Raw genomic sequence first — 26,418 nt, 5'->3', positions numbered from 1 at the left:
AATGTGATGCCACAGAGGGTAGCCCAGGCTAGCCTCCCTATCACAGGGGGAGTCAGAGCTCCCGTGTGCTCAGGCACTGGAAGACAAAGAACAATGGACACCACAGTCTTTCTGGAATTCAGCTTGTCACTTTGATTTCTCCAAATAATAAACCCAGTGGGAGGGGTTAGCAGCCACCAGGAAAGGCTGTTGTCCCTCCACCTGGCTCCCGGCTTCACCTTGGATCTTAGGGTCACAAAAGGTCTTGGGGGATTAAAGGCGTGTGATTTTTGAAGCCTAGGCTGTTGCTAGCCACCTATTCAACTTCATGGGAACTCATCTAGAAAGAACAGGGAAAGAGCAGGTCCCAGCACAGCTCCCTGACATCCTCAGTCCAGTTGGTGGCTGCCTCCCCGCAAGGCCCGGTAGCATTCTTACCCCCCTCACACGGTAAGATATGAGCACATCAGGGGTGAAGGGCTCAGGGGCACCCAGGAAACTCAGGACCATATAAACAATCAACTCATCTTTTATTCACAAATAAAAACAGCCGTGAGATTGTTATCTACACATTTGTACAAAGGTCTGGATGCTTAGAAAATACATAACGGTCAGAAAGCACGAACCTGCGTGCAGGCCACATCACAGGCTGGCAGGCTCGCCCCTCGTCTGCATCTGAAAAGAACAGCCTCCCATAGACCCCCCCACAATGCCCCCAGTGTCCCCCAGGAAAAGCCTGCCCCCTCACAGCTGCCAAGAGCCCCCAACCTGGGAATACCTGTACAAAACCATAAAAACATAGATCATTTGTCTTCAAATTCCCACTGCAAACTCTATGTTTATAGGCAAAATGATACAAAAATATGAAGCTAACGGAACTTTTAAAAAAACCCACACCCCCGTCTTTGTTGGAGGTGATTCGCTTCATTGTTTTGTTTTTTTGTTTTTTTTTTTTTTTTTGCTTGTGGTTTTGGTAAGAATTCCTGCCGTGGAAGAAAGCATTGTGTGCTCATGGCCCAGCCCTAGTTTGTGGCCTCTGGTGTCCTCAGAACAGAGTGGGGCCCTCAAGGAGAGGAGGGAACTGACAGCTAGCTGTCCACACTCCGAGGACACCACTGTTAGTGTGGTGGTGGCCACTCAAGTGGACTATTGAGAGAAAACTTCTGGAAAGGAAAACTAACCCAATCCTAAAAGAAGGCTGGCCGGAACAGGCCTGCCCTGCTACACAAAACTGCTTGGTTGTAAGGAAGGCAAAATCAGAAACAAACTGGCTTTCGTCTGGCCAGAGTGGCCGCAGCCGCCTAGGCTGAGACTCTGTCTGCTGGTGTCTGAGTTCTGTCTTGAGTCCGTAGCACCAAATTAGAAAAGGAGAAAAGGCCTACTCAAAGTTAAAGGCACTTGCGTGGCTGTCTGGGTGGCGACAGTCTTTCCATCTCCGTGCGCAATCTGTCCACTGGCTGGCCCTCCCCTTCCCACCCTCTGTCTCCTCTCTGAGATCCCCCTGGTCCTGCACAGACCCTGCGTCTTCAACCCGCCAACCCCCTCCACATCCTCACTCCATCCCACATTATGCTCACACCCCCTGCCTTGCATGTCCTGCCTACGCCCTGTGTTCAGCCTCAAACATCCACCTCTTGTGGCCCAGGTACAGCAGTGGTGGCAGCAACTCCAATGTCAAAGCAGGTGACCATCATGACATGGGCCTTGCACAGGTTAACGCACTGCTCCAGGGCAGCTGTGGCTTGCTCCAGGGCCACCAGATATTCAGCTGACTCTGGCTCCAGCTCTGGGTCCACCTCAACTGGAGAGAAAGAGATGGTGTCAGGGCAGAGATCCTCAATTTCCTCAAGGAAAAGTGCCAGCCCAGCAGATCCTCCCTTCCTGCTGTCTGCCGTCTGCGAGCAGCTGAGAGCAGAGGAGAGGCAGACTTGGGAGCAGCATCTGGGATCCTGGACCTGCTGGGGGGCCCCCTGTTCAGGGTCTGGGATCCTGCACCTGCTGGGGGCCCCCCTGTTCAAGGTCTGGGATCCTGCACCTGCTGGAGGGCCCCCTGTTCAGGGTCTGGGATCCTGGACCTGCTGCGGGGCCCCCTGTTCAGGGTCTGGGATCCTGCGCCTGCTGGGGGGGTCCCCTGTTCTGCCACAGAGGGAGAGGAACACTCACACTGCTCCAGCCAGCGCCCAGGTTCCACCATCAGCCGGCCCTGGGTCTCAGCCAGCTCCTCGCAGAGGTGGTCACGTTTGGCCTGCACTTCCTGCAGTCGCTGCTGCCTGCGCTCTGCGAGACGCAGCTTGGAGCTGATGCACACTGGGCCCTGCTGACAAGGGACAGAAGAGTGGGTTCAGATTTAAAAGGCAGGGAATCTCTCCCTGGGGGTTTTGAGCACCCTGGCTTTTGCCATGGCCTTCCTCCTGCTTTGGGGCCCACATAGACACATGGCCAGTCCCCAAGGTAAAGGGTGGAGGATCTCCAGGGGGGCCCACACTTGGGAGTTCCTGGACCCCAGTTGTAGTTCTGTGGAGACAGCTGTAGCCTGAAGAGTCCCTGCAGTCACCTCCCTGGCAAAGGGCACCAGGACAAAAGCACAAGGGTGTTCAGGCGGTTCCTACCTTCTCTGCGTCCTGGGAGGGCTGTGGACAAAAAAAAAAAAAAAAAAAAAAAAAAAAAAGGTGAGGTCAGGGGTTGCCTGGCCCTCTCTCCAGGGGCCCAGATAGCCTATCAGATGTCCTATCAGCTGGCCCTCCCTGCCACCCCAGGGCTCCCGCTGACTGTAGCACCCCTGACCTTGGCTTCATTCTCCCTCAGAGGCAGCCGGTGCCGCTGCAGACGCTCCACGTCATCTATTTCGTACACCTTGATCTCGAAAGGCTCCTTCAGAGAGCCGGCCAGGGGCGGGGGCAAGTCTACCCATTGCCCGGGGAGGCTGGGCTTGCGGCCTAAAGCAGCAGCGTCAGGAAGTGGGGCCGGGATCAGCCTCCTCCGCTGTAGACCTGAAACAGAGCCAGGGACACCCCAGGTGTCTAGCCACATCACCTGCACAGCCGCACCAACTGCTTACACGGCAGTAACTGCTCTAACTCACAGCCTCCCTCCCTGCCCCTCTGGTCGACAGGGAGGGGCCCAGAGCATACTTGGGTAGCTGGGACACTGGGCAGGGAGAGCCCTGCACAGCGCCCACTGCCTAGCTTGAACCCAAAGCCTTGTCTTTTTACTGTCAGGGTTTAAGAATTAGCCTCTGGTGTGGAGCGGGTCAGAGAAGGGAGCACCCAGGAACTGACTGCTTATAAACTATAGTGCGCCGTGCACCTCTACGTTCAACAAAGCCCAGGGAATACCTGGGAAAGTGTCTGGCTGATAATTGCGTGTGCTCACAATCTGAATATCTTTCTCAGCGTTGGATTAACGTTTATACCCTGTGAAGGGCTGTACGGCCCCATTGCTTATAAGCTACCAAGGGTTGGGCACACCTGGCATTCGTAGAGACCACACAGGGTGAGGTGTCAGGGTAGAGAAGCCGGGCCCACCCACAAGAAACAAGAAAGGAGAACCTCACAGAGCTGCCTCTAAATGAAGAACCCATGGGGCTGCAAGACCCAACTGCGGGTGGGGATCAGGACCCACCAGAGTGGTGGTGACCAAATGCACCGTCAAAGATCTCTCGGGTCTACACACTATAGAGTGCCATGCCCACCAAGGACCAGCCCTGCCGCTCACCTGTGGCTCTCTTCTTCGGGGACTTGAGGCTGCGGGAGCGGGCACCCAGAGAGGCTGTTCCACTCTCGCTCATGGAGTCTGGAGCCGAGGAGGCACTGCCAGTGGCCTCGCTGTCCCGAATCATGCTCTCATAGCCACTGCTGCCGCCACTGTGGTAGAAGAGAGCAGTGCGGCCCATGGCAGGGGGCAGCTCACCGCTCAGCACGCTGCTGTTGTCACTGCCATGGCCACTGCTGTAGCGCTGGGGTCTCCTCGGAGCGGTCACTTTGCTGTAAGGGGAGGGCAGGGCAGGGCTCGCGGGCTGCCGCTCTTCAGCCAGGTTCACACCGCTGTCGTTGCCGCTGTCCGAGTCCGTCGAGCCCCAGGAGAGGCCGCCTCTACCAGGAGATCCACTGGCTGCCAATTCGTGGACACGGCTATGGGCAGCCCGGAATGCCTGCTTAGTGCCCATGATGGTGCCCCGACCAGCCTTGGCCCCAATACCCGGCACAGCCCGTGGAGCAGCTCGGGGTCCTGGCACAGCGCTACCAGCTGTCTTGCCTGCCACAGGCCCTAGTGGTTTCACCGGAGCACCCAGAGCCCGAGATGTGCTTGGCCCCAGATTACGACCCTTAGCTCCACCAGCAGGAGGCTTGGTTGCTCCAACACCCTTGGCTGGGCTGTTCCTACAGGCAGGAGCTGGTCCAAGTGGAGGGCTGGCGGATGGTACACCCAACCTGGGCACAGCCCTTGGTGGCCGTCCTACGACATCTCTGACCTTACTGCTGCCATGTGCCAGGCCCTCACACCGTTCCAGGGACATGTGGCCAGAGGGACGGTGTGGTGCGTCCATCTTGCCAGCTCGGGCTTTCAGGCTGGATGTGGCCTTGGGAACAGAGGAATCAGACCGACCACTGGGCCTGGCTTCCTCCTCCCCTCGGAAGGCAGAAGGAGCCCCTGCCCTGGTCAGTCCCAGGGCCTGGGTGGGGGTGAGGGCCGTGCTCTGCTCCAGGCTAGACTTGCGCACAGGCGGGGCTGGGGGGCCTGCCCCACTAGGCCTTGGAAAGAAGGCGCCCTTGGGCGAGACGCTCTTCTTACTGCCCGAGGTGGTCTTCAGGCTTCCTGAATGGACCACTGCCTCTGCTGGAGCGTCCCCACAGGATGCAGCAGGTGTGGTCACTCCTAGTGTGGTGGCCCCCCTCCGCAAAGGTGGGATCCGAGCCACAGCCTCTGGTCTCCGCGACATTCTGGATGCCACCTCACACCCATCCACCACTCTCTGGGCACAAGCCGGCATCATCTGAGTCTCAGGCAATCGAGGGGAGCCTGGGGTTGGGCTTGGGGCTCTGCCCGTAGAGGCTATCTGGCGCGTGTCACAGTCCTCTGCCCGGAGCAGCCAAGGGTCCTCACACAGGCCACCAGGGCTGTATGGACCCCGGCTAGGACGAGCTCGGCTGGCTGTGGAGGTAGTCCTGGGTTTCCGAGGCAGGCTGGAGTGGATAGTCTGGGCTGAGGCTACCTCATGTGGGGACCTGGCCCAAGGCTCTCTGCCAGGTTGGGTCTGAGTTGTTGCAACCGCTTCTCCAGGGTGGAGACTCCGGGCTGAGCCGGGATTGTCTGGTCTTCCACACTCTGAGGACCTGACCTTGCTTTCCTCTAGGGAGCTGCCTGGGGTAGGAAACTCTGGTGGACCCGGCCCTGCTGCAGAGTTGGGGCTGAAGGGAGGCTGTGGTGTGGGACCACGGCTTTCAGACAAGCAGACACCAACGTCACTCAGCCAGGAGCCAATGGAGGAGGCTGGACTGCCGCCAGCCCACGCTGTTCCCTCTGGGAACTCCCCGGGGTCTCCGGGACCCTCAGACATCTGCGAGGTATATGCATCAAACTCATCATTGATGCTACTGATGATACTGACTGGCCTGGACCCTGAGGCCAAAGCCTGCAGGGAGCAGTCGCTGCTCATGCTGGCCAGACTGGAGGGCCGTGTGGCCCCTGCAAGTCCGCCCAGAGGTAGCTCCTCTACCACCGTGAACACCAACTCATCCTCGCCATTGAGTTCCACAGGCTGCTGCAGGGTCACTGTGGTGGTCAGCAGGCCTCTCTCCAGATGGCGTCCACGAGCCGACGGGGAGAGATAAGCCGAGTCTGAGAGCAGCGGGGGCAAGGCCGCCTGTCCACTCATGCCCACTGGGGGTGTCCGCAGCACGCTGTCAGTACCCTCTCCCCCAGGTTCTTTGGGGACGCTTTGAGCTTCCGGCTGGCGAGGCGGTGGAGGGGCTGGACTGGGCAGTGGCCTCCTGCCCCCGCCTCCTGAGGTCTTGTCTGAAGCAGGTGGCTCAGGCCGGGCACCATCTACTCTCTGCTCACTCTGTGTGCCAGTCTTAGAGGGGTCTGAGGCGCTCCGGTGAGTATCGTGCCCAGGGCTGCCTCGAGGGCAACTGGTGACCACTGTGGGGGCCACAGCCTTCCTGGAGGGTGTGGCCTCAGGTAACGAGGGTTTCCTGCCTCCCCGGGCAGGGCTGGCTTGGGCTCCGTCAGAGCCACCCTGGGGGCCCTGGGGGCCAGGGAACGCCTCGCTGCCATCTATGCACTCCAGACGCTCCTGCAGCTCGGCGAACGTACTGCAGCGGAAGTGATCAGCGTCCCGGGGCCCCTCGGAGGGCCTGCGTCGGCTCAGTGCAGGGATAATGGGCACGAAGTCAGGTGGGCCCTCGTTGTCCGTGAGCTCACGGTCTGACAGCGCCATCCCACCAGGACCCACATAGATGACCGTGTCGCAGGACTGCTCACTGCTGGATGAGTAATCGGGGTCTCCGGACAGGCCAGGAGCCGAGCGGTCGGGGTCCAACACCATGGCCCGTGGGTGGAAGGGCCGAAGGTGTGGGGGACGGCGGGCCCGGCCCTCCTCACAGGAGCTCTCTCCTCCTGAGGAACTGGATGCGTGCTGGGGCAGGACAACAGAGCCTTGTGAGTTCACCCACCCGTCGGCACACAGCCCGGGGCCCAACTCATCTCTCACTTGGACTCTTCCCTCTCAGCAACATGGGAGTGTGGTCTCTATGAGGCAATAGCAGCTGAGCAAGGCTGGAAGTGTTGGGAATCCCAACACAGGGCACAGAACATAAGGACGGCTTCTGGGGAGCTCTGAGGGGTGATCAGCATGGACCATGTCACAGGCTGGGGAGAGAGGCGCTCAGACGGGAAAGGCCATGCTGGCGCAGCACGCAGACCTAGGGCAGTGACCTCAGATTCCCTGGGGTGCCCCACAAGTCTCCTGCTGAGGTGCTGTTCACTCCCTTTATGAAGTAAACGCTACTGTAAGCATTCTACCCCTGCTCAGTGCACCAAGGACTTGGGGCCTAAGAGGTCCACCTGCAGCTGGATACACCTGTCGCCTCCTCTCCCTGACATCCAGAGTCGGGGGCTAGCGACAGAGGATGTGGGAGCCTGGGAGCCCTTGGGAGGCAGCAGGAGATGGGGCTGGCTCACCTTGCCCTTCTTCCTACGCAGGCGGTGGATGCGGGCAGCCAGCTGCACGGTGCTGAGTGTCTCTGCGTGGTGGGCTGGAGAGTCTGAGATGTGCGCGATCATAGTAGTGCGGCAGTTGGTGGTAGCCAGGGACTCCCTCAGTAACATGGTGAGTCTGTGGTCCCTACAAGCCAAGGAGGTGATCAGAGGCTGACTGAGGTGAGGGGCGGTCTAGGGAAAAGGCCAGGTGAGATGTAGACCATTGCTGGCCCTGCGCGGAGGCTCTCAGAAACGGCAGATATCAAAAGAGCCAGTTCCCCAGAGGTCACCATACTGGTGCCTGTCTGTGGTCCCACTCACCTGTAGGGCACATGCTTGGCCCCGTTGACCAGGGCCAGGATGACACTGCCCAGAGCTGACAGAGACAGACAGAGGGGTCCCCCTGATGCTTCTCCTCCTCTGCTGACGGCTGTGTCGCAGCTGCCCAGGTCGATCAGGTGCAGGCGGCTACGACCTCCAGACACTGAGGACACATTTGCAAGCAGGCGCTTTGGTCTGGGCATCCAGATGCTTCCACAGCCCACCCAGGAGGTTAGAGACGCCCACAAGGACTCCCCCGGGGTGGGGGTACAACCTCTCGGATGTGGCAACCCCATGCACCTACTTCCTCCTTGGCCACACTTCTCCACACGGTACTGGTACACGTGCAGGGTGAAGAGCATATGGGAGCTTCGCCGGGCGTCCTCCCCGCAGCCAGCACGGCTGGTGCTGCGGGCTGCCAGGGCCGCGTCCAGGTAGAAGGCCGCCTTCTCTGCTGTGGGTGCGCGCAGCTCGTTCTGGTTCTGGATCTGTGAGGGGAAAGCAGAAGCCACAGACGTGTCTTCAGGGGCTTGAGGGCCCTCCCCCCTCTCCTCCGCAGTCCCGGGAAGGCTGGAGGCGTTGCTGCACCTGTGTCCCACACACAGGGTCCTCCCGGAGGTACACGCCCGGAGACTGGGTGTCCTGAAGGCTGCCTGAAGCCACCTCAGCAAGCAGGTCCCGCAGACTCTGGTCGTGGCCGCACACTTCCACAGCAGACACACGGATGGAGAAGCGCGTGCCCAGCCTCTCCTTGCGTTCGTCAATGAGCCTGAAGAGCCAGGAGATAGCACAGGGCACGATGCCCAGGCTCTGGGGTGAGCTGTCCTTCCCAATCATGGTGTATGATTTGCCTGGGAGACAGAGGCATGTGAGAACCACCTCCGACTCTCCACAGCCTACCCTCAAGAGTCCTGTCAGCTCGGGAACCTGCCCAGTGTCCTCAGGGCCAACCCAAATGGGCCCCTCCAGCCTCCGGCCACTCTGAGGCCTCTGTCTTCCAGCGCTGCCTGCCTCCACTTCCTGTGAGATCTCCACTCCCACACCCACCATGGAGAACTACCTCCTTCTTCAATAGAGCCAGGCTCAAAGACGGCAGCAACTGGAATGGAGAACGGTTGGAAGACATGGGTGTACGGGGATCACAGAGCACTTACCGAGGCTCATGTGGCCAAAGGAAAAAATGCAGCCATCAGCTCCACTGACCACAGACTGGAGCACATCAGCCACCGTCCCTGAGCAGACCTCAGCCTGGGGAGGAACCCACAGGGACCAGGGCAGGTGTCAGAGCCAAAGGGTTGTGGCCACTACCTTCTGCTATGTCTGTATACGCCTGAGGCCCATCTGTCCTGCTCACATTCAGGCAGACAGTCCACAGGGCGGCTGAACTACACAGGGCCCTCCCACACTCACACAGACAGTACAGGACATATATGTCAGCAGATGAGACACAGACAATTCAGGTAGGCGCCTATGCCCAAACACCCGACCCAGCTCTGAAAGATGCTGCCCACAACACAACACAAGGAAGTCTCGGTCATTGCTCAGTGAGCTGGGCGAGCATCCAGCTTCCAGGGCAGGACATGGCTACTCAAAAGTGTCATAGGGGAATAGGCTCCGAAGAGCTCAGCGGTCCCCCAGCACTTGGCCTGGAGAACCAGGCAGAGGCTGGGCAAAATGTCCTAGGCTAGGATTACTTGGAAGGCAGACCTGGCAGGCACAACAGCCAGCGAGGCTCCCTCTCTGCAGAAGTAAATCAGATGTCACAAGCACCCGGGAGCTCCCCTCCACTGTACCTGCTCCGAGTCCTGGGGGAAGATGGCATCAAAAGCAAACATCTTGGGGACTGGTGCGGTGGGGGCGTGCCGGAGTCCTGCACAGCCTGGAGGCCCGGCAGCGGGGTCATAGAGAGTCACCTGCTTCTTTCGAGAATCCACCTTCAGGAAGGATGTGGACTCTGCTGAGCGCTGGACTCCTTGTGCCGGCCATATGCGCAGCATAACCTTCACCTGGGGGATGGCAGAAGTAGGCATCTGAGCTCCGCCCTCCACCCAGCTGGCCACTAATTACAGGGCAGGGGAAGCAAGCACGAGTCAGGACGGCAGACCAGGTCTCAGCATGGTTACCGGTACCACAGGAATGCTGCCTGAACGGATCCCACATGAGGTCAGCAGGGTAGAGAGAAAATGAAACCCAGGGTGGGGTAAGGCTGGTGAGGTGCAGAGCCAGTCGGCAGGGCAGGAGGCAGGGAAGTACAGGTCAGTCTGCAGAGACGGGAGGGAGGGTCCCTTGGACATTTCTCCTTCAGGGTCCCTCATCCTCCACCACAAGTAGCCTCAGGCCAAAGTCCCCCGTGGAAAGACTCGCACTCCAAGAGGACAACAAGCACACCCGCGGGATGTACAAATGAACAAAGCCACAGAGGGGCGAAAGGCCTGGGAGGGCCAGGTTCTGGGGAGAAACTCCATGCTTGCTGCCTCTGCCTTGAGCCAACTCAGGAAGCCATCATCATGGAAGAGAAAAACTACAATAGGCAAAAAGCGGAGGAAATTCCAACCAGAACGAGGACCCAATCTGAGAAGAGGGAATTCTGAAATCTTGTCTAACAAGTCCCAGTTTGGGGAAGCTGAGGGTGGGAGGGGTATGGAAGAGGAGAGGACAAAGGTGGCCCAGAGTTCCCAGAGCTCTGCTATTGACTAGTCAGCCTGGTGGACCTGAGCTCCAGGAACTCTGCTATTGACTAGTCAGCCTGGGCCATGGTAGGAACACAAAGGAGATTCCAGTGTGCCCTGTGCCCATGCCAGGCCCTGAACCCTCAATGACAATGGAGGATACGAAGATGCCAAAGAAAACTGCATTTCAGCACCCCAAAACCTGTGTGGGGAATGGATACTCTCCACAGGTGCAGGGGAGGGAGGCTGGGGCAGGTGTGAGGTTGGCAGGCACTATTTCCTCAAGGCCACCCTGAGTTAGGGCTCCCCTCTGCCTGGAGGCCACACCTTTCACTCTCCAGTGAAATCTCTGACTTCTCCACATTGGTGTAAATCAAATTACCAAGACTCATTTCAGAACCAATATTTTCCAAGGATTTAATTGTAAGTGACAGATACATAACGCTGCAAAATTGGTTTAGGGGGGCAGCCAGTCCGGGCGCCACAGGCTTGCTCCCACCGGACAAGGGGCACATTGATATGCAGAGCCTCCCGTGGAGTGCAGTGTCCCACCCTCCGGGGGGGGGGGGAGAGAGAGAGAGAGAGAGAGGAGCAAAGAAATCCGTGGCTATTGTGCTACTCAGAACCTGGGCTCCATCAGGCAAGAATCGATTCTTTTCCTCCCCAGAGACATGAACAAAACGGTTTCATTTCCAACCACTGCGCAATGCAGACGAAAATGTGCATTTCCAGGTAATTTTTGGCAATTTTTTTTTCATCGTGAACTCTTCACCACTTCAGGAGCCAAATGGGTTCTGGAGATGTGAGAGGCTGCCTAGCGGGGAGGAGAGGCCTGGAGAAGCTACGATTTGGCTCTGACGTCTCTCCCAATGCCTCTTGAGCAGACACTGATCCCGAGTCTCCAGGCAGGGAGGGGAACGAGCAGGGCATCTCGTCCAGCCTGCCCCCCACTGCCCCCATCCATTGTCTGCTGGAAAGAACCTGTCATTACCTCAGGGAAATGACAGGGTCTCTCAGGAGACAAGAGCATCCTCAACCCCCAAATGTGCAGATATCACAAAGCCGCCTCTCGCTGGCGCTGGGGGGAAGGGAAGCACGTTTTGTTTTTGTTTTTTTTTAACATAAAAGCAGGGCTTCTAGCTCCCCAGAGGTGGACCGATCTGGGGAAGGGGGGAGGGGCGCCACTCAGCACCCAACACCAGAGATGTCTTTTTTAATACCACAGTATGATGAATTACCTTAAGTAGCACATTAATGTCAGACACTGAATGTAATCTAACTTCTTTTCTGTGGCAATATTAAACGCCTTTCAGGAGGCGCTTCTGGTGATGTGACATCAGTGCTATTAGCACCTAGGGCCCCGGGAGGGGTACAGAGGTATGGGGGACAGGGGCTGGTTAACAGGCTGCTGGCCTGGACACCTGGTCTCTGGGGGAAGTCCCTAATGGTCCAGGGTCAGCAGCAAGAAGGTTGAAGGCTTCCCACAAGCGGCAGAGAGAGACCTGGTAGGCCCCCAAATACAGTGACAGTAAAGAAGAGCTGTCACTTGGAGTCTTGTTTATTTGTTTGTTTTTTTCGAGACAGGGTTTCTCTGTGTAGCCCTGGCTGCCCTGGAACTCACTTTGTAGACCAGGCTGGCCTCGAACTCAGAAATCCACCTGCCTCTGCCTCCCGAGTGCTGGGATTAAAGGAGCTTGAATGGGATTCCTTACGCCACCAGCCCTAAGGCAGACACTCCCTGCTACCACCACAGCCCCTGAGGAAGAGATGTCAGGTGGGCAGACAGGCTAACTGACCAGGCTGGTCCTGGTCCTGGCCTTTTCGGGGGTCTCAGCCTGGCTCTATGTCCACACAGCTCAAACATGACAGCCTGGTCCATGGGAACCACCTGTCTGTCCCAGAGCTGTGGCAGGTAGAGAAGAGATTGGAGTGTTCAAGTCAGTTAGGCCTGGGTCCCATCTCCCTCCTTTCCTCTCACTAGACAGCGCTGAAGCCTCATCTAGTAAGCATTGCCAGTGTGAAAGGTGGGGACAGCCAAGGACTGGCAGGCACAGGTAGTGGAGGGTCAAGAACACCCCTCCTCCCAACAGAGTAGGCACAGAGGCAGGTGCAGCTACCTGACACCTAGAACTCTGTCCTAAAAGAGGGCAGGCGGCCTTTGCCCTGTTCACGCCCCGCCCACGGGGGTGGGGGGCTGAACAACTCTACAGGCCTTCACCCTGCAAAGAAAGACCCAGACGGCTGAGCTGCCCAACTAGACCCACCACTGCAATAGAGTGGCCTGGGGTAGGAGCAGGTTTCTGGTTCAGATCCACACATCTGGAGGCGGGTCCAGAATTGAGAGGCTTTTCAGAGTCAGCTCTACATTCCTGGCCTGGCCACGGCACTCCTAGCCACGCTGAACGTGGATGTGACTCCCATGCCAGATGCCTGCTGCACTCAACCCCACGCCAGTCTATTTCCCACACTCCGCCCCATCAGAGGCTAACTCCGGCAGACTGCCTTGAGGAAACCATGGGGTGTGGCCCCATCCCAGGGGAAGGGAGGATCCAGAAGTCCTGGCTTCCAGCCACCACTTAGCATTCTGAGAGAAGGGCAATGAAAGCTGCCCAAGAAGCTAAAAGGGTGCAGAGTGAAGTCAGCTGGGCCCGAAGGAGGCCCAGGCCCTCCCACTCGACTGCAGCTGCCCTTCTGGACAGCCCTGTCTGGAGAGCTCTTCCTTCCTCTGGGGCTCTGCCTCTTCGGGAAGGAAGGCTGCAAACACTTGCCTTCCTTTCTGGTACCTGGTTAGGAGTTTACCCCCCAGTAGCCAGTGCTGACCATGTGTGCAGGACTCAAGCACGCAGGGCTAGTGCCAACTTGGGGATGGCCGCATCGGGCAAGGTCGAGCAGGCCCAACTCTGTAACTCCTCTCAGGATGGCTGGGAGGGGACACCACACTCGGAGCAGGCCTTCTGCAAGGGTTTTGAGAGTCTGGCTCTCCACCTCACACAAGCACGGCTTGCATACTCCTGCCACAGGAGCACCCCATTAATCCTGGGGTACAGAAACTTCTCCTTCAGGGAGGCACCAACCATAGGAACCAAATCAGAACCCTGTGGGGAACTCTGGAGCCAACCAGGGCTCACGCCCCTCCCAGACCTCAGCTGCCTCGGTCTGAACTCCATCTGGCCAGGCTGCCTGGATAAGTGACTCAGGAACGCTGAGGAGGCCCACCCACCCCCTCCTTGCTCAGCCCAACTCAAGACAGCATCCGGCAAGGGTAAGCAAGAGTGATCTGCTCGCACCCCAAAGCCCAGAAGTTTCACCACACAGCTATCCTGGAACAAGCCCCTGGGACCTGAGGAAAAGTTTCTTGTCATCATTTCTCACAGCTCCACAGACTCCCCATGCCCTTCCGGGCACTGCACCCCAGAGGCTCAGGTTCCCCGTCCTTAGCTCTGCCAACTGGCTTACCGTGTGGCCCTAGTGGAGCCTTCTATCTCCTAAATCTTATCAAGGAGTTCCAGCCTCCCCATATCCAGGCACAGGGCCTAAGTGGGATCTACCTTTCCGAAGCTGCTGGGGTTTTCCTTGGCCTTGGAGGCAGCCCTGAGCAGGCAGGGGGGCACCGGGGGCGGCCACAGCTGCAGAGAGCCACTGAAGTCGGTGGGGTAAGTGGACGTGCCTCGGGTGGAGGGCGCAGGCGGCGGGTGATGCTTCTTGCGCTTGGAGGCCAGGCTGAGCTTCTGGGCAGCCCTGGAGAGGAGAGGAGGGTGCTTAGGGTGTACCAACAGCTACCTCTGTCACTCTGTCACCGTGCCTAGGACCATAGCAGGCTGTGCCATCTCAAACTCCATCAGCCATGTGGAGAGTCACTCTGAGGAAACAGCCAGAAATTCTTACAGTTGCATAGTCTAAACTGCGTTTTTCTGAGTGGGGTCCTAGCCTGGGGCCACAGGTCAGACAGGAGGCAGGCAGTCCATGTAGGCATAGGACCATATTCTACTCTGTGCTGAGCTCTGAAATCACAGGCTTCAATCCTAGCTATCCATACTTTTCTTCAAGCTGGCCATATTCCAGGGATAGAGGGTCCAGTGTCTGTCCTGGAATGGGCTTTCCTGCAGCCCCCCAGGTCCCTGCAACAGCTGTCCCCACTGTCTCCCAATATACCTTCCCTTGAAAGTCCTCTAGCCAAGTGTCAGGCTCCTATCTTGCTTGTGGACCACGAAAATTACCCAGCCCAACCCACACCTCCAACACAGAGACCCAAGAATATCACTGGAGTTTATATTGTACACACCAAGAAGCTAAGCCACGCTCCCCGGGTCTGTCACCACTTTCCAAAGGAGGAGACCTAGGTGGGGGCAGGTGACCAGGACGAGAAGCTATCTAACCAGTTCCACCTCTCCCTAACACCCCCAAATGTCCCCCACCCCACACCCATCCCTCTAGGCCTGTCAGGTCCCATTTTTTTTCTTCCTCAGAAGGATCCAACATGCAGGAGCCCAGAGCCTGGGGCCCCCTTGGCACCTCCCACCATGTTGCTGGTGCTCTGATAACTCCTCTCGTCTTTAATAGGAGTTGTCTTTTAAGAGACCCCAGGGACAGCTTCCTCCTAGTGAGGTGTCATCACAGAAAATAAAAGTAATCTACGATGCATGGCGGAGTCTTTAACAGAGCCACAGAGGCGCTCGTGTGCTGCAGACTGGGCAAAGTAGGGAGTGGGGGGTCTCCTGCCCAGGAAGACCCTGGGCCTCAGAGCCCAGGGTCTCTGCCAATGGTGGCACCTGCACCCTGGGGTGCACTAAGTATTTGCCTAGTACCTGCCTGAGCCTGCATTTTAAGGTTCAAATGAGTCTTGTGAGAAAGTATGGCAATTTCTCAGCTCCTTTGCAGAAGTAACGCACGGCAAACCACGGGCAAGAGAGGCGGACACTGTTACCTACCACTGTGTATACTGAGAATTGTAAGGTCAAGGCTTCAAGGGTCCCCAACTACTCCTGTGAGGGTCACGGGGCATAGACAGTGGCCGGGAAAGGCCACAGCAGACAGAGCCTGCACCAGCTCAGGGCTCTTCATGCCTCCCAACTCCCTATCTGAGCCCCTGCTCCAGATCCCACCCTCACAGCCTCCGGAGAAAAAAAAAGGCCCAGTCCTGCCTCCGAAAGCAGTCTTATTTCCAAGTACGATCAGGGCAGGGGAATCACGACCCCCTTGCCTGGCACTGCCCAGGGCTGAGGCCTAATATAAGATCTATGCCTCCCCAGCTGGGTAGGAAAAAAAAAAAGACTTCCTGGAGTAGGTTTGTTTGTTTGTTTGTTTGTTTGTTTGTTTGTTTGCCTATAAGTGGGTGCAAAGAAAACCTGTTCCTAGGGTTTGGAGACAGTACATGAGGGCTGCCCAATATTCTCCAAGGCTAGAGGGTGTGGTGAGAGCCTCCCCGCCCCTCAAGATGTCTACACTGGCCGGCAGTCAGCAGAAGGCCAAGGCACATCCACTCTGAACCAGTTCTCTACAGCTATGTCTGGCCCCCGGGCCTTCCCATAGGTCAGGCACGGCCAGAGTGCAACCTTTAAAGACAGCTCTGGGGGACGCTCATACCTCGAGGTCTATAGAGGCCAGCAGAGGCCAGACAGCTGGAACAAGACGGTGGGTAAGCCACTGGGTCTACAGAGAACCCTGCCCTTGGTGGCCTCCTCAGAAGCCAGAGAGGACAGCTCAGGCATCAGCTGACCTGGGCACCTCCTGCAGCAGCCAGCTCTTAGGTCTGATCTAACTTGCAGTAACAGAGGAGTGGCAGCCAGCAGCTGCTGGAACAGGCCCAACACCCCCCCCCAACCTGGTTAATGGCTCGGCACTCACAAAGCGCCACTCAGCAGGTCTCTGACAAAGGGACCAGGACAAGTACCTTGTCTGGGATGAACATGGACAGATTTCCATCAACCTCCCAAGCCTTCCAGGGTTTGGCTTTCAGGGACTTTAGGGGTCCCAGAGGTCAGGACCGACCCCGAGGACCCCAGTTTGTTAAAGATACAAACCTGGGTTCTAAGCAGCAAGAACATAAAAGACACGAGTCTCACCAAGGCTAAGAAAAAATAGGGTATCACGTGCAGGGCCACTCAGACCACCATGCTGTTAGGAAGTGGCAGCCCTGGGGCCCTGGGGTGTGCAGGGAGGAGTGAGCAGATGTGAGCAGCCTTCCTCTGATGGAGAAACGGAAAGAAAAAAGGCAAGGGCTTCCAAACAGCTCGCACCCTCAAGGGACACCACCTCCAGGAAGCCTGCCCCGATGCCCCGATGCAGACCCCAGCCCTAAGCTTCCTCGTCTATAGAACCACTCTTGCCAGAGACTTCCTGAGCTCACAGGAAGCCTGGCACACACCTTTGCTGAGGATGTGAATGGCTCAGTTTGTGAACACCAGCCTGAACAGCAAGCAAACCCAAGATCCATCACTTCTCTGGTCACTGACTCATGAAAACAGAGAGAAGAAAAACAAAACTTGTCTCATAAAGAAAACTTACCTCTTTCCAAGAGGAAGGTACTTTAGAGGCAACTGGGCTTAGCACTGAGATCTCTGGGCATCTGAAATGCAGCCTGCTCCCTTGGAGTGACCAGCTGCTGCCAGTCCAAAGCTTCCCTAAACTGAGGGGTTGGCGGACACAACAAAGCCACACACAGAGCCTCCTTCACTACCTCGGACCTGCCATCTGCAGGATCTGCCTCATGAGAGCCTAGAGTGCTCACTGGGAGCTCCTCATGGGTCAAACAGCTAAAGGAACTCAAGACCTGACTAAAGGGAGCTGCCACCGAGGCAGCTGTTTCTCAGGGCTGCTGTCACCCGAGGACCTTACCCAGAGGTTGGAGCAAGTGAGAGACCATTCTGCCAAGTCCTCTGACCTGGTTGCAGGCTTCAGAGTCTCTGCACCTCTGCCAGCTTGGCCCACACGGAGGTCCAGAAAGACACATGGGGCATGGGGCTCCACAGAGGCTAGGAAGGACCTTGCTTCTCTGACCCATGCCTACCCCAGCAGATGTTCTCAAGATAGCCAGATTCTGGGTGCCAGAGTATCCCATATTTACCAAGGGCAATAGGACAGCTAGGCAGGTGGGCTGTGCTAATTAATGGGAGCATCAGAGAGAGGGGAGGCTGCAAGTTGCACAGCAGTTAAGAGGGTTTAGGACACGGATGTCAGGGTCACGGTAGTCCCTACGGAGTGTGGCCTCAAATTTCTGACGGGCAGGTATTGTCTAGTCAGTGCTTAACCGTGGGTCCAGAGGAGCGGATGTTACTCCACCCCTCCCCCAACTCCCAGGCTCCCGGGTACCCTTAGGACTACAGTGTTCTTCATGTGGGCATGGCCCACTGAAGTGGGTGAGGATGGCTTGAGTTGCTTGTTCAGCCTGCAGAGAGCAGTCAGGCCAAGTGCAGAGCCCCCGCTGGGGACTGTAAGATTGGAGAACCTGAACCTCTGAGCTCACCCTGCTTTCTGCGCACAGCATAGATGCCCCTGCCACCTCATCTCCTCAGCCCCTGAAGCCCTCCCGGACGGCAGGCAACTCTCTCACCTGACCTTCATCCAAGGGCCACCTTCACAGATTCCAGACACACACACCCCTATATACCATGGTGCGAAACCCCCAAGGGATAGGCGAGGATCACTCCTACTGTCCAGGATCAGAGCGTGAACACAGCACCTGCTCAGTAGAAGCTGTGGGGTGGGGCGGAGGTCCACTGCCTCCTGGTGCACTCTGGGCAATCCCCTCTCCAACTCCATGCCTCGCCCTTACCCACAAAGCCAGGTAGTGGTTACAAAGTTTCAAGGCTCATTGGGGCGAGCCTCCCAGTAGCAATCTCAGCCCTGCTGGATATCACCTGCAGAAGCACCTACCCTAAACCCGACCCTTGAGAGGCCACACATTACAGGTCCGGAAGCCACTGATAGTCACAGTGACTCCCACCCACCCCTACCCCACACGTGTGTGTGTGTGTGTGTGTGTGTGTGTGTGTGTGTGCTTTGCACGCCTTGGGAAACCTGCCTCCAGCCCCCACCCAAGTCCACTTGTTTCTTTGTTTCTATGGTAACTTTCCAAGGTCAGGGTGTTGCTCTGGCAGAGGAACCTCCACAGCCTGGGATGAGACAAAAGGCAGTCAGCAGCTGCTGCCTGCAGCCGGGCAGGGTGGCTAATGAGCCAGTGGGAGGGGGGGCACACATACCACACACGCTGTGTCAAGACCCTCCTCAGGCACCTCAGAATCAGGGTGCTGGGTGGTATCCAGACTCAGGACGACAACCATGTAAACACTTTTCAATAGATCTGAGCATTTCAAAACCTCCTACCTAGTACCAAGCCAGGAGTGTAGCTACACACAGGCCACCAAATCCTCAAAGCAAAGGCCCTTGAAATCAGGACTGAGCAGGATAAGGACATGGCCGGATATCAGCCCCTCGTGCCCAGCCCCCTAGACCCTAGCCTGACTGCTCCTGGCACAGGGAGGCTCCCAGACAGGCTGTCCCCATCTGGAAGGTCCTAGGCAGGTTGTCTGCATCTGGCTGGGTTGGTTGCTGAGGCCGCATCAGTCACAGGAGGTCGTGCACACTGCACTGCAGCATTCATCAGCCAGCCCTAACAATGCCCTAATCACATGCCCCGTCACGCCCCCCATCAGGCCCTCAAGTCCCCCCGGACCAGGGCTGATAAGACAGCCTCTGCCCAGCGTGATACAGACAAGCTTATCAGCGCCCATTCGGGCTGCTAATGGGACAGTGACCCCCAGCTGGCTGCCATTACCTCTCATTATGGCGATTACATCCTGTAATCCCTGTTCCCTCAGGCTGCTGGATGAGGGCAGGACTCCAGCCTTGGGTCTGCAGAACCAGAGGCTTTGCCATGGGGCCAGGGAAACTCTCTCCAACCCATGCACTGGCTAGGCTCCCCCACCCACCCGCTGGCCAAACTCAGGAAGAGGGGGTCCTGTTCTCACCCTGAAGTACTTCTTTTCCTCTAGCCAGAGGACCACAACCACACCATCTTACAACATCAAGACAGGCATCCGGGAGGGGAGAAGTCAAACAGTAGCCCCTTCATTTCTATGCACGGAAACTGTGGGCCCTAGACAGGTACCCTTGAAAAGTGTCCCAGGAGGCCAGCCGGGATTCTCGCAGCTCCCACACTTCCATCAACTGAGCCACGGTTCTTTCTCCCAAGAACAGATCAAGGCCTCCATTCTCCAACAACATGCTGCAGCTTGTGTGACCCCAGAGGACCTACCTTATAAAGAAAGAGGCCGCTGCAGACGGGCCTGTGGAACCCCCTGCTGAGGTGCCTGGGGCTGGGGTAACCAGGGCTGTAGTGCATGCTGCCCCTCGGCCCCACGCCTTCGACATACGTTCAGGGCCTGCTGCTGGAGCACAGTCTCGGACAGTGTCGGCCACAGCCACCGCAGCTACAGCTGCCTCAGCCTGGAGGAAGGAGAAATCGGCGTGAGGAACAGGCAGGTGACAAACCCATCACCCCAGGCTGAGTACCCTCACTTGCAAAATCCTGCCTATGTGACTGGAAATCACAGCCAAGAGACTGGGAGCCTGGACTAAAGGCCTAGCCTCCAAGGCAATCTACCAGGACTCCTGTCCCCAGCTCAGGGCACGTGATAGGTCTACCCCAGCCACGGAGGAAAATGCAGACCCCACCTGGGGCTGACTCTACAGCTCTTCTCAAGTTCTGGAGTGACCGCAGAGGTCAGGCAGACAGACCTCTTCTGGCCCTCATCCCTGGGCCATCTGGGAGCACCCAGAGGTACAATTACGCAAGGCACCACAATAAATATTTGGCATGAGCGCTAATTGTCCCCCATATGATAACGTATGACACTCCACTATCTGAAATACAACTCTGGCATTTCCAACTAATTAGCTAAAATAAATTCTAGAGAGGGAGAGGCCTCAGCACGGTGCACAGCTATAATTAAATGTCCCCAGGACAGCTTTCACATGCTGTTGACTTGCCCCTCGGGCTCTCGGGGCAGAGGGAACTCAAGCCCTAGCAGGAAAGGACAGGCAGCTGGTCTCTTCCAGGAAAGCCCCAGGCCCCTAGAGCTCCAAAATACCCTCTCCACTTTGACAATATGGCCTGTGTCCCAGATGACAGAAGCCTGGGATCCCCAGGCTGCGAGGGCACAGGTGACCCTGGGATGAGCTCAGATATTACCAGGATCTCTCAAAGGATGCATCCCTGAGACCAGGTGTGGTACCTCTGTAGAACGAGCCACCATGTACGCAGAGACCTTACCACAGCAGGGCAGTTACCCTCCTTACAGCGAAAGCCTCACCCTGCTCAGCCCCTGAAGGACCCAGCTTCTAAATCCCAGACAGGGGATGGAACAACACTCTCTGCCTGTAAGAGTCCCAAGCTCACCCCATGCTTTGAGCCAGTGCCAGCCCAGCACCTTCCTAGTGCCCAGCAGCACCCAGTACCCCAGGACTTGAAAGATCCATAGCCGAGCTTACTGGACACTGCACCGAGCATTTATCAGCTGCAAGTATAGGTGTATAGGACAACAGTCCTAAACATGCCTCAGACTCCAGCCTGGCCTGCCCTCTTCTCTGATCCACTCCCTCACCCCCACTGCTTAGTCGGGAAAACCGGCCTAGGAGAGAGTCAGTGTACACGCTGTAAGGCTGGCGATCTGTGGTCTGGGTCCTTTGGAGCAGAGCCTGATTTGACTGAGCATCTACTGGACACAGCAGCCAGAGCCCAGGGTCAGGAACTTGGGGAGGAGGGGTGCTCAGCCCACAGCTAACCTAGAGTTAGCTCCTCTGTCTGTGTTGGCTGCGCTGGAGATCTGTGCCCAGGGTCCCACAACACTGAGGACGGAAGCAGGAAGCCTTGCGGGGGGGGGGGGGCTTGAGCGGCTGCCCCATCCCCTACGTGGCCCTGCTACCCGCTCCCACAGGCCCAGCCACCCAAAGGCATCTACAGAGGTACCGGGGCCTTTCACCGGCCGACCCACCTGCGCCGCTCTCGTTGGTCCTCCCCACACTGACCTGTCTCAGGAGTCCCGCACGTGACTCGGCTCCACCGTCCCACCAGCTGCCATGACAACACGGCTCCGTCCCTCAGGACGGCCACTGCCAATTCCCGCCAGAAGCAGAGAGCCTGGACATTGCCAAAAGAAGCCGTCCCAAAGCGAGCGCACAGCAGCGGTGGTGTGGGCGAGGGGGAGGGACCACGACACGACATGACACAACACGACACGGGGAGGATGCGGGTGGACAGCCAAACAGAAAGTGTGATGGAGGCACACAGCAGCAACGAAGGAAAAGCATGGAGAGAGGAGAGCGTGAGGCCAGCCCTGGCCAAGGGAAGCTACAGAGAAAACCCTGACTCCATCACAGCCTGAAGGCGCCCACGCGGAGGTGAGACACCGCAGGACCTAAGTGGACTCGCCCAGTGTCGGCTGATCTCTGGAACCCAGCTCTGCGTCTATGGGATTCTGGCATGGGAAGCTCCTTCTAGGACCTAGGATTCCCTCCCCCATCAGGACCCTGTCAGGTGCTCCTGTGAGGGGATGAGACAGAGGCTCAAGGCTATGCGTGAGGCAAGTGTATACCTGAGGGGGTTAGCATCCTATAGAGAATGTTACCTCCTCATTCTTGCTCACCTGCTCCTCTCCTCTGGCCTCATTACCCAGAGGCCTCCAGGGCCTGGCATAAGGTGGGAAGTCCTGTACCTTCAGTGCATTGTGCCCACCCACATCACAGAAGCAGCTTCACTGGGCCTTCACACGAAAGAGGAGGCCATCTCACCAGCCCCCACTACATGGGTGGGTAAACTGAGGCCTGGACAGGGGCGTCAGCAACGTTAGGACGGTTGCATCCACAGTCAGGCTATAGGTCAGAGGGAGTTCTCCACCTTCAGTATCTACTGAGGTTTCTATGAACAACAGGCAACGGGAAGGCTCTCTGCACAGACCCAAGTGGGAAGCAAGCAGGCACCCCCAGGTCGGTGCCAATCAACCATCGTGCCGAGGGGAGCCCCGGCTCCTTGAGGCCTCTCTGATGTCAACTGTGCCATCTCAAACCAACCAAGGGGTCAGGAGGTTGAGTCCTGTCCCGGAGCTTCTGCTATAAGATCAGAACAGGTTTCTTGACCTCCGCGGGGGGGGGGGGGGTGGGGGGGGGGGGGGGGGGGGGGGCTTCTGACTGTGGGGCATTCCACAAGCTGGCATGGAGGAGACCACATGGGAGGCTGCTCCTCATCTGTTACATCAGTGTCTCTCTGCCTGACTGTCTAGAGCAGCGCTTCTCAACCTTAGAGCCGTGACCCTTTCATCCAGTTCCTCACGCTGTGGTGACTCCCAAGGAACTTCTGCCACTGTTACGAACCGTAATGTGAATATCTGATAAGCAGTGGTCTCAGGCAACCCGGTGAAAGGATCCACCAGAGGGGTCACGATGCACCCGTTGAGAACCACTGCTAGAGAGAGACTAGTAGGGTCAATCCCCTGGGAACGCCAGAGCAACGGATGCTCCCTCCATGGCAAACCAGGAAGAGGCCCCTCTCTGAGCAAGAGTTAAGGAGAGCCAGGCCTCACTGGGGTCGCTGATGGGAGTGGAGGTTCAGAGGACATCCTTCACCTGTACCTGTCAGTGTGTCACCGGGAGTGTGTCACTCCAGGCTCTGTCACCCATCCACAGGGTAGATTTATGTTACCTGATGTTTGTATGCCCCAGGACTCCTGTCAGGGCACTCTCCTCCAAGGGAGATGCTCCCTCAAACCCAAGTGAGATGTGCCTGTGGCTTGGGCTAAATAAAGCTGTGTACACCAATAGCTTCCCCAGCCACTGAAACTCTGGGGCCATGAGGACAACTGTACACAGTAACACCCAGATGCAGAGCCCAGGGCAGCCCCAGCCACACATTCAGCACCTAGACTCTCCCAGGCCTTGCCAGTGGCTCCAGAGGGCCCAGGGAGCCATAGGTCATACTCTCCCCTCTAAGGGACCAATCCTGCCTAAGTCGACCAGTTTCCCGGCCCTCCACTCCTCCTCCTGTACACCAGGGGCCAGGCTGTCTGAACCACCTGTGGGAACCAATCCACCGAATGGCCCCAAAGGCCACCAGCCATCTGTGACAGCTTCACAACCCTTCTCTCCAGAAGTGTTTAAGAGCAGAGCGCCCAGGCAGTACTTGATCATCAGTGATCGACACCCTGCTTCAAGGGACATTGCCTCAACTGCAGCCTAAAGTTCTATTTATGGTTCTAATAATCTCCCTATTGATTGCCAGGACTGTCCTCTAATTATAAATCCATTCCCACCTTTTCCCGAACACAATCAATGTGCAATGAGAAGCAGGGGCCTTAAATACCCACGTTTTATGGCATGTAGGCCATGGTCGAGCTTGCCTAACCAAAAGCCATTGACCGGTTCCTCCCGGCATCCTCCCCCACCACCACACCAAAGCATGAAGACCATCAGCATGAGCTTCGCTCCATGTCTGCTAAGACCTAAGGCTATGGCCAGTCAATCAACGGGGCCACCCAACACCCCTGGGGATCAGAGTTTTAGGTCTGAGCATGTCACCTGAGGCTTCCTTTAAGATCCAGTTCAACGTCACCTCCTCTAGGAATTGTTAATTTGCCTGAACAGTCAGGGGCATCTGCACCCTACCCCTGGGTTCTGTTCCCACTCCTCAAGCAGCCCAGCTATTGGGTCAAAGCCCCAGCAGGACAGAGCAGCTGGCCTGCCTTCAGTTTGGTAAGGGAAGGGTGCTAGGCCATGATTAGCATGATACTCCAACCCCAAGGACAGATGGCCTCAAAAAATGAGCCCCTGAACAAAAGCCCAGGCACCAGCTCCAGGTTGGGCAGAATTCTCAGCACAGCCCACATCCAAGAGCAAAGTCCAACCAGTAAGTTGCACCCACCTTGGAAAGACCTTCAATCAAGACAATGGGAGGAGCCTTCCTTACATGGGAGCTTATATCAGCATTGCCCAGTGGCTCTGGGGTCTCTGTGCCCTTCTGCCCGTCTCCTCCAAGTGCCACTGGACACACAGACCAAGGGTGAGAGCCGACCATCCCACCTCAGGGACTTTGCCAATTCCCCAAGCTTGCATAGCTGGCTACTGTGTGCCTGAAATGCACACCTGAAACTCTACCTCAGAGGCAGGATTCCTTAGCAACACCTACAGGATCCTCTGTTGTCAACAGCCAAGGGAGCAAAGGGGTGGGGGGAGCACTACTCCACATAGCCAGGCACACATGATCCACAACAGTCTGTCCCTGCCCCGATTCACGCCCCGCCTCCCTCCTGCCTCTCCTCCCATAAAGACAGTGCCTCAATCTTGGTAGATTTGTTTACACCTTCTCTACCTAGAGGATTCCCCCCACTAGGGACACGGGGGGGGGGGGCTCAGACCAACAAATCCAAAGTACACTGCCCTCCTGCTGGGCACTGTGGGGGCCCTCAGGCTAAGTCTTCAACAAGCTGGTGGCTGTGCCCTCAGTGGTGGCCCTGGAGAAGCCCCTGGAGAAGGGGCAGAGTCAAGCAGGGCTCATGCAGAGTGCTGGCTGGGCCCTGATGGTGTCAGGCTCTCCCAGGGTCCAGTCAAAGTCATCTGTTTTACCCACCCGAGGAAACCTCTAGGCCAACAGCATGACTCTCCCAGCTTCCACCCTGGGACTCCTTGAACCAGGTAGAAAACTGGGGACACGGGAAGTTGAAGAGACTACAAGAGACATGATGAGGTGCACGTAGGCAATGCCCCAGAAAAACCACTCCTGGCCAGGGACTTCAGAGATGGATTAAGGAGAGCCAGGCCTTCAACCTAACCACCAATGCCAGCAACTGTGAACCTCACTGTGCAGTCTAGGCTCTGTCTTCCATCCACGGTGTAGTCTATGCCACCCAAGCTGCACCTCTGAGGACAGCCTGTCGTAGCAGGTTCTCAAAGAAAGGAAGGTGTCCTCTCTAAACCCAAGACCAGACAAGGCTGGTCTCAGGAGTCCTTGGTTCCTCCAACCGCCCACAGCATCACAGAAGATCTAAGAAGGTTAGCCAAAAGCATCCCTGATTTCCCCCAGGCTTGCAGTGGGCCCTGCTGATACCACGCTACAGGGCACCCAGACGTGGTCAGGAGCCTCAAAGAGAGTCAGCTGCAATCCAGTAGCCCACCTACTCAGAACACTCACCAGGCAAGTGGGTGGCAAGAAGCTGTTGACCCTTGAGAGGCTCCACACACCCTCCAAGCACTGCTGGGCCTGGATGGTGACTGTACTCAATGCTCCCCCAAGGCCTGCTGGTGCCACCGACACCTGGACGCTGGGGCCAGGTGGCCAAGCCGTTGCCTTCCTCCTGTCAGGTCCCACAGGGGGCTGCCTCCCCATGAGGCCCACGGGTCCAGGTGGGTCCCTGGGGCTGGGAGCCGCAAGGCCTCCTCGGGAAGCATCGGGGTCCTCGTGACTGGCAGGCGTCTGTAACAGGCGCAGGGCTTCCCGAGTGAGCTGGTGCAGATGCGTGGTGCATACGTCACAGCGGCTCTCGGCGTCAGGGCGGCATGCTGGCTGAACCCCAGAGGCCGGGAGCTTGTCAAGCAGCAAGGTAGAGAGGCAAGGATCCTGGGGATGGCAAGGGACAGCAATCAGTGCTCAGGGACACAGGGAGCCCATCCCCTCAGCCCAGGCTGTAGCCAGAGCAACACCATCCATAACATTATTATGGCCCAAACTATTTCATCCGCATGAGCCCAGCAGGAAGGTAATTATCAGAGTTAATAGTGAGGTTCCCTGTGCCCTTGACAGCCACCCACCTCCCCACCATCATTAACCACGCTGGTTCACGGCTAACAAGATGTGTCTGTGGCTCCCTGACAACCGGCTTGTGGGTAAAGGCACTGGTCCAGGGTCTGGCAAGAGGCTGGCCAAAAGCAGACCCCAGGCTCCCTTCCCCCTGCTTTCTCTCATGGGGCAGAGGTCCGATCCCTGTTGCTGCAGTCTCCAGCCAGCCCTGGTAGAGGCTGAGAGCACAATGAGACAGGGTACTAGCGTGGATGTGTCTCTTAGCAAAGTCCCCAGAGTGAGTGTGGTCATCTCTAACCCTGACAGCAGCAGGGACGGCGTGCATGGCTCACTGTCCCAAGCAAAGGGTGCCCAGAGACACTGTCCAGAGACAGGCAAGAAGAGGACCCTCAAAGCAGGCTGTAGGTCGGGAGGATGACATTCCCACCCAGAGGGAGGACACCCCCCAAAGGGACAATACCTCCCGGG

At 57.3% G+C, this 26,418-nt stretch overlaps 1 protein-coding gene across 3 annotated transcripts in view; it reads right to left on the bottom strand.

Moving 5' to 3' along the window:
- Window positions 1–490: 490 nt before the first annotated feature.
- The window catches only part of Kif26a (kinesin family member 26A), a 36,366-nt gene continuing 10,438 nt past the window's right edge, over window positions 491–26,418 (bottom strand). The window contains exons 3-16 of one of the 3 annotated variants that reach the window (XM_021179102.1): window positions 25,345–25,770; window positions 19,423–19,613; window positions 13,718–13,907; window positions 9,294–9,506; window positions 8,655–8,748; window positions 8,089–8,351; window positions 7,805–7,988; window positions 7,501–7,663; window positions 7,162–7,324; window positions 3,694–6,616; window positions 2,764–2,969; window positions 2,589–2,609; window positions 2,143–2,293; window positions 491–1,780 (exon numbers count right to left, since the gene is read on the bottom strand). In XM_021179102.1, coding sequence (XP_021034761.1) covers window positions 1,599–1,780; window positions 2,143–2,293; window positions 2,589–2,609; window positions 2,764–2,969; window positions 3,694–6,616; window positions 7,162–7,324; window positions 7,501–7,663; window positions 7,805–7,988; window positions 8,089–8,351; window positions 8,655–8,748; window positions 9,294–9,506; window positions 13,718–13,907; window positions 19,423–19,613; window positions 25,345–25,770 — 5,370 coding nt within the window. In that variant the 3' untranslated portion in view covers window positions 491–1,598. Of the gene's footprint in view, window positions 1,781–2,142; window positions 2,297–2,588; window positions 2,610–2,763; window positions 2,970–3,693; window positions 6,617–7,161; window positions 7,325–7,500; window positions 7,664–7,804; window positions 7,989–8,088; window positions 8,352–8,654; window positions 8,749–9,293; window positions 9,507–13,717; window positions 13,908–19,422; window positions 19,614–25,344; window positions 25,771–26,418 lie in introns of all 3 variants that reach the window. The other 2 variants (XM_029484876.1, XM_021179103.2) reach the window with 2 other exon arrangements.

This window comes from Mus caroli, chromosome 12 (genome assembly GCF_900094665.2).
Source record: "Mus caroli chromosome 12, CAROLI_EIJ_v1.1, whole genome shotgun sequence".
NCBI lineage: Eukaryota > Metazoa > Chordata > Mammalia > Rodentia > Muridae > Mus > Mus caroli.
Note: the sequence above shows the minus strand (reverse complement) of the source record. Positions and strands in the feature narration are given on the sequence as shown.